Here is an 8,051-nt window from a genome sequence, read left to right on the forward strand (position 1 = left end):
CGGTTGAAGATAATAGATTATAGATATATCTGAGATATAAGAATCGCTTTAATATTTCAGTTTGTATTATGATTACACAACTAACAGCCAGACACAGGAACATGGCAGACTATGGGGGCCCACAGCTCACTTTTTGCCCCTGGGGTTCACTTCACAAATGTATCCAGCCCTGCAAATCACTACACAGTTTGTAGAATAATAAAAATGTGTTTGGTGGCTCTTCAAAATGTGTTCGGTGGGCTGTTATGTCTTTCTTTTATTCTTTTGTTATGGTTCCTTTTTTTCTTTTCATCTTTCGTTCCCAATTTCCCTCCTATCCCTATATTCCCTTTATTCGCCTCATTCCCCCTTTTCCCATCATAATTTCTTTTTTGTTCTCTTTTCATTTTATTTTCCCCGCCTCCCCTTTTTTTTTTTACTTAGGCCTATTGATATGGACCTTCCTCCACTTAATTGCTTTCCTTTTTTTAAATTCCCATCCTCCATCCGCCACGCTTCCATTATCTTTTCCTCCCTAATATAATAAATTATTTATTTTCGGCCAATTTTATCTTTCAAATCCCTCTTAACTGTTCATAATTCTAATACTGACTCTGTTCTTGTAATTCTTGCATAAACAAATCATAAATAAAAGAGTGAAAGAATGACAGAATTAAATGTGTGTGTGTGTGTGTGTGTGTGTGTGTGTGTGTGTGTGTGTATGTGTATGTGTATGTATGTGTGTTATACAAAACTATAAAACATGTCATTCTAACTCTAACAGTTTTTCTCAGTTGTGGTGGATGTGTGTGGGGGAAGTGAGGCCGGCGTGTCTGCGGGCTGTGGGCGGTGCACAGCTTCAGTCTGGCGGCTCGGCTTCAGTCAGTCACTCGGTGCATGTGGAGGAGAGCGGACGCACCGGGACCCGGGATCTGTACCTCACACACACGGCCGTAAAACCCCCCCATCCGTCCGACCGAGCGGCAGGCAGGCAGGCAGGCAGGCAGGCAGAGCGGAGCAGCATGGAGCTGTGAGGGCTGCGGGCCGACCGGGACCTGCTCCCCGAACATCCCACTCTCATTTCCCATCTGCTTGGAGCTACGGCTTGCACACTTTATCCTCTTCTGTCAACAAGGTAAGACGGGCTTTCATTCATGTTTTGTCCTCGTATGACTCAGAAACCCTGAAACTTTTCTTAAATGTCTAAAAATTGTACGTAGACCGAGGTTGTAGTTTTTAAACCGGCTGCGCTAACTTTGAGGTGAATGCGCAGGTGCTCTAGCCCCGCAGCCCAGACAAACCGAAGAAGCCCTCAGTCTGCGTGTTTGTATTGTAGGCTATGTCATTATTTTCTGTGTTTTTATTTCGATAATTTAGACGGCTGAGTTTAACTTGTGCTTCTTTGAAAACATTCAAGTAAACGAGTCCATATCTTCACTTTTTTACATTTTTTTTTTTTTTAATTTAAACAAACCGAACATCGCAGATTAAAACGTTTTGAGAGACGCAGGGCGTCACATATCAGCTCCAAACCGGAGCTGTCAACCATGAAAAGAGGGGTTTGGACACGGTAGTCTGACTGGCTTATTAAGGGTGTCCAGAGGCTCCATATCTGGCAACAACAACAGCAGTAATCCTATAAGGCTTCTCAGAAACAGATCATATCAATGCTAACACTGTAAGCTAACACAACACTGGTTTATTTCATTTTACTTTCATGTTGGTGTAGGAGAGAATTGTATATGAAAGTGTGTATATAAGTTCAAGGGCGTAGGTTTAGTAGGCCTATCAATATTGGGGGGCATATGTCCCCCCCCACCCTAATGTTACATTTGCTGGTAGTAGGGCTGGATCCGAACATCCGACAATATGGATATTAATTTGTTGATTAGGTGTTAGATCTGTAATTTTGGGATTTGAATATTCACTTTTTGTCTAGTTTTCCCCCTAAATGCTGTAATAAAGTTAAGACAGATTCAACTTTTGGAGAAATTCAATCCTTAGAAGCAGCCCTAAGAAGGAAACACCTGAACGGTTATTTTTACGTCTTGTCTTTCATATTTTTTGAGGGGGACAAATCTACCTCTTCTAAATATTGGGGGCACAATTGCACAATAAATCGCAATTTTATCGAAATCGCAATATGGACTAGTGCAATATCCAAATCGCAGGGGAGGGGGGCTGTGGGGGGCAATATTTGTTAAAAGCAAAATATGTGTCAAACCATTCTGAATTAAGTAATTAAGTATTGTGGTGCTGCGGAGAAGTCCCAGTCTACAGAAAACATCTTTTGTTTGCTGCGGATCCTCGCAAAAATCACACATTTGCATTTTTTTTTTTTTATTTTCACATTTTCCAATGAGAATAAGGACGCAAAAATCATCATTCCCTCCAATATCGTGAATCATATCGCAATATCAGTCAAAATAATTGCAATTAGATATTTTCCTAAGCAAAGATCGAATAAAATATTCACAGATTCAACTTTTGGTGAAACGCAACCCTAAGAAGGATAGCAACATGTTTTTACCTCCTTTAGGGAGTGTGTTATCTTTCATATTTTTTGAGGGGGACAAATCTACCTCTTCTAAATATTGGGGGGAGGGCATATCCCTGCATCCCCCCTGAAATCTACGCCTGTGTGTAAGGTATTGTGATTGTGAAAGCTCATTTAAGCAGCAAGGCCCTGAGGTGCCTGATCAGGAAGAGACTTGTTGTGATGTTGAACTCTCAGTTTTAGGGTTTTTGGAGACTTGTCTGTCTGCTGTTATGTTTTTTGTGTGTTTTGGCCTGTGGTGACTGTGTTCAGGAGCCAGTAAACTTCCTTTTTTATTTGACTCACAGCAGCGGCAATGCCCCTTGTGTTTGGCTGATTTACTGTTTGATATCTGTGCATGTGGTTTATTTGGTCGAGGTTTCGGTCCCAGGGACCTACTGTGTGTCTTGATTAAAAGACAGATCCGGTGCAAAATGAACCTAGGGGTTAATAACACATGATTACCGAGTCGACCGTGCTCTGGGATTTGTTTTCATGCTAATCGAATGTGACCAATTTTAGCCCAAACCGCTAATTAGCTTATAACGCTAGTCGTCTGGGCACGTGAAAGTAAAAAGAAATCTCTATTTCTACACCACTAACAAGGCTCAAAATAGCACCGCACTTCCACGGTAGCATAATCAGGGTCCCTACATGTAAACGCAAGCATTGAGAACTTTGTAAGTGTACAGACAGTTTATTAAAAAGATAGTTTAGAAAGACAGTACCGTTCACATATACAGCATACATTCGCCATCTTGGGAAAACAGTCCGACCAGTCGAACGAGGAACGCCATGCATATATTTTAATAAACCGATATAATTCATGCATTTCCATGTAATTATATTTCACAAACGTAATTCCTATCGACCCATTGGGAAACCACGGACCATTGGGAGATTTCAAGTGACAGTTCAGCTCACATTGCACGGCGTTCGTCGTTCGACTGGTCGTGACTGTTTTCCCAAGATGTAAATGTAAATGGTACTGTCTTTATAAACTATCTTTTTAATAAACTGTCTGTACACTTACACAGTTCTCAATGCTTCGGTTTACCGTGGAAGTGTGGTGCTATTTTGAGCCTTGTTAGTGGTATAGATATAGCGATTTCTTTTTACTTTAAGGGACATACCGACCAGTGTTGTGCCTGTTTATTGAACGATAGTTCATGAACTCGTTCATATTTTGGGGCAAACGTGAACTGAACGTACTGTATTACTGCCTGATGAACGTTACCGTGAACTCATTCATTCTGGTGTCTGTGAACGGCACGCTCTCTCAGTTTAACTTCGTCCAATAGGGTGCCTGATTTCTATAGAGCCTTCCAGGCCAAAACCACGGCTAAAACTCACCGTAAACAGGCCTTCATATGTAGCGGAAAAAACACCCAATCTGGCAACACCTAACCCATGGGTCATCAAAACAAAAAGCAGCGTGGAGGAGACGAAGCAGCGTGGAGGCGTCGTATGATCATTTAAACCAGTTTTATGACGAGGTCGGTGAGGATGGGAAGAATCTGACATTTCTGGGCAAACTTTGCCCGCCGGCTTTCAAAAAGAAAATCCGCCCTTCAGTCCCATCCACAGCAAACCTGAAATGGCACGTTGAACTGATCGGATATGAAGATGAAATCTGACACATAGTTTCAGTGTTAAAACTGATAAAATAATTGCTGTCTGTGGTTCTAATGGGCTGTGGCAATACTTTTGAAAAAAAAAATAGCTCGCAGCAACATATGGGGAAAATAACTATGAACTTAGTTCATTTTTGGAACTGTGAACTTAGTTAAACATTTTGAAGTACGAACTGAATTAGTTCACTTTAAAAAGTGTGAACTGAACTTTCCCAACACTGATACCGGCTAACGTTTTCGCTGTCACATGATAAACTCACAGGTGCTGCTAAGGGGTATCGTCGCTTCCCGGAAGTTTTAAAAAAGGAAACCTGGAGGACCACGCGTATTCAAAATCCAAATTACAGGAACAGGAGTCTTCTTCTTCTTCGCCCAGAAAAAGAAAAAGGATATCGATAAAGAGCAAGAGACCGACTTTTTGAAGCGTGAAGGCTACCGTAGCTGTAATACGTACTTTGAACTGCGTGGCGCGAGAGATTTGATTGCGATATATGATCTCAACGCTAGATGGGAGAAATTCTTTTCTAAAGACCTCTGTGTGCCTTCTGTCTTTTTCTTGTTACACTAGTGATTATTAGACTAATGACTGTAGTTGCTCGTAGTGATGAACCTCCAGAGAATGATCAGCTGAATCCACAGCTCCTCTCGGCTTTAGAGTGAGTTTCAGCTCATTGTTTATCTGTCCGTTTACTGTTCTGGTTCACTCTCAGCGCTCGCACAGCATCCTTTTCAGAGCAAAAAAAGCTGTTAAAACCCCACTGTACACTACCTGCTCAGCAGCAAACAGCAGACAGTTGGAGACCAGCTGGTGAACATAGTGGAGCATTTAGCAGCTAAAGAGACAGATATTTTCCTCAGTTGGTTGAGTTGGTAGAGACCAAAAACTAAAGCAGTGGTGTAGTTTACGATGATATGCAGGTATACACAGTATACCCACTAAGAAAGCTCCAGGATTTCCATATACCCACTTAAAAATGTGCAATGACATGTAACATATTTTGAATTGTCATCTGTTTTTCTTCGCATAGGCTAAATAAAGGTATTCCCATTGTACATTTGTATCAGAAGAATCAGAAGTGTATCAGGATGCAGGAAATGAAGTCTTTGACGCTAAAAATTTCCCTGTGGGAGAACAGCCAGGCGCCCCACTTTGATATGTCCATTCTGGTCCATATATTTATATAGTACAGACAGTATACCAGAGAAAATACATTAGACTACACTACTGAACTTAAGCTAAAAGAGAGAGAATATTTTGGACTGACATTAATCAGGTTGAAACAAAAAAACAAAGACTTGAACAAAGGACCTGTGGGGTTGTTTTTGGGGGAGGACAGTCTGAGTCTGAGAAAAACGACCAAGACATTTGGGGCTTATTTATTTTATTTTAACGATCTTAGCTCACGGAGTGAAGCGCCTGGCGCAGGTGCGTTTAGGGCGTGTCCAAATCCACTTTTGCTAGTTTAATGGTGGAAAAAAGGGTCGGTGGAAAAAAGGGTCCGTGTGCCAGGCGCATGGTTCTAAAGGGTTGTACTTAGTATATTCATAGGTGTGTTTTGGGCGTAACATGCAATAAACCAATCAGAGATTCAAAAGAGATTCCCTTTAAAAGCCAGGCGCGTTTGGACATTGGAGCATTGTTATGATGGAGGATTTGCTAAGCAGGAAGGAGAGAAGAAACTGATCTGCTCATGTGTGAAGTGAAAGCACACGAGCAGATCATATGGTAATACTATTTCACATTGTAATATTTTTTATTTGAAATCTTTTGCATGTTTGTGAGCTGCTGCACGTCCCTGTGTGTGTAACAAGCATAGTGTGCGTGTGCTGTGCATAAGCCTAGGGGCATTTTACTAACGCGCTGTTAAAATATCAGCGAAATGCTGCGTTATGGACCTTAGACCAGGTTTTTGTTGGTCAATGGCGCGATCACTTTCTGCTGCCTCAAGATAGCAATACGCCAAGAATGCACCTGAACACACGTCCCTGTAAGACCAGCACGCCCATGGGCGCACAGATGGGCGCAGTTGCATTTGCTATTCAAACGACGTGGACGCTGGACGGGAAATTGACAACTGGGTCGGTCTTAAACTAGCAAAGACACTTGCGTCGGGCTTTGCACTGCGCCGGGTGCAAGATCGGGCCCCTAGGAGGGAACTTGTTTTGGTGGAATATATGTACGTTCAAAAGTTGTTTTTAGTCGTGCAACAGAAAACTCAGATTGGACAGAAAGTCTAGCTAGCTGTCTGGATTTACCCTGCAGAGATCTGAGGAGCAGTTAACCATAGTCCAAAGGAAGCCCAAGGCAACGGATAGCCGGCCTAATTGAGTGAAATCCGGCAGATTTTCCGCTGTAAAGGATACAGACTACGTCAAGGACATAGACTACCTTACTTCCTGCTTTTGCTGAATGAACACATATGGAATTATTATATGGAATTATGTACTTAACAAAAAAGTGTGAAATAACTGAAAACATGTCTTATATTTTAGATTCCTCAAAGTAGCCACCCTTTGCTTTTTTTGATAACTCTGCAAACCCTTGGTGTTCTCTCAATGAGCTTCATGAGGTAGTCACCTGAAATGGTTTTACCTTCACAGGTGTGCTTTGTCAGGGTTAATTAGTGGAAGTATTTCCCTTATTAATAAAAAAGCAAAGGGTGGCTACTTTGAAGAATCTAAAATATAAGACATGTTTTCAGTTATTTCACACTTGTTTGTTAAGTACATAATTCCATATGTGTTCATTCATAGTTTCGATGCCTTCAGTGAGAATCTACAATGTAAATAGTCATGAAAATAAAAAGGAAACGCATTGAATGAGAAGGTGTGTCCAAACTTTTGGCCTGTACTGTAAGTCATAATTGCTGCTTGAACAAACGACTCAGGTGGTGATAAGGGACCCACCAGTGCGTCCTGCAGGGTCAAAGAGGTTTTAAGAAGTCAGTGGAGATGAATCAGGATTTTGTCACCATAAGCCTGAACACTGGAAGGGGTTTCCAGCTCCTCATCTTTTGGTTTGCCCTCCCGGCCGTACGGTACAGTCGCAGCCTGCCAGAGAGGACACTGATCTGCTTGGTTGAATCTTTTCGAGGGGGTGGGACAGTTTTAGATGAAGAGATGTGAAAGCTTTTGTGCCTGTGAGCCTGGATCTGTGCTGGACGGTTCGGTACCTGCAGAAAGCCCTCCGGGCTCCCTCACGCCTCCTCCCTTTGCATTTGGGCTGTATGGTTTCATTTTTTTTTTTTTTAAATGACGCTTAGGTGAAAACGTCGAGGCACAAAGGAGGCACCAGCTCGCTGACGAGGCAGCGCAGGAATGGTTGATGGAAGAAAAGACACAAGGAGAAAACTCGCCACCATCTGTCCTCCCCAAAAGATATTTGTGAATGGGCAGTGCCAGCCGTGCCCTGCGCTCCGCCCGGGCTCACGGAGTCTCCGGGCCCCTTGTTGTCTAACAGGGCGTCTGTTGACAGATGGCCGTCACAGTCAGGCAGCCAGTCCATCAAACACATGCAGGGGGCCCAACACCACAGACACCAAGCATGCCAACCCTGAGCTAAATATGGCTGATCGGATCTTTTGTTTGTCTTTTTTTAAAGGGTAGATTCACATTTTTTCAAGTCCGTCTGAAAACACACAATTAAAAAAAGAAGGTACACTTATGGCTTATGGGAAACAACTTTTTTAGTTAGGGTGATTCTATAAATTATGATATAGTTTATTGTTTGGTTTGTTGCTAGAATGATGTTACCTCATCATTCGGACTCCTGCATCTTTACTCTCTTTACATGGATCACAAAGTATTTTTTGTGTCATCCTTTAAATCTATGTATTTGTGTGTAACTACTCTGCAAAGGCAGTTATGTTTGTTTTGTGTGGCTCAGAGTGATTTTATTAATA

General features: G+C 42.1%; 1 protein-coding gene across 1 annotated transcript in view; it reads left to right on the top strand.

The window, feature by feature from the left end:
- The first annotated feature begins 782 nt into the window (after positions 1 to 782).
- The window catches only part of ptprz1a (protein tyrosine phosphatase receptor type Z1a), a 136,336-nt gene continuing 129,067 nt past the window's right edge, over positions 783 to 8,051 (top strand). The window contains exons 1-2 of the mRNA XM_039808142.1: positions 783 to 932; positions 1,078 to 1,114. Of these exons, the coding sequence (XP_039664076.1) occupies positions 783 to 932; positions 1,078 to 1,114 (187 nt within the window). The remainder of the gene's footprint in view (positions 933 to 1,077; positions 1,115 to 8,051) is intronic.

Source organism: Perca fluviatilis, chromosome 8, assembly GCF_010015445.1.
Source record: "Perca fluviatilis chromosome 8, GENO_Pfluv_1.0, whole genome shotgun sequence".
Classification (NCBI taxonomy): Eukaryota; Metazoa; Chordata; class Actinopteri; order Perciformes; family Percidae; genus Perca; species Perca fluviatilis.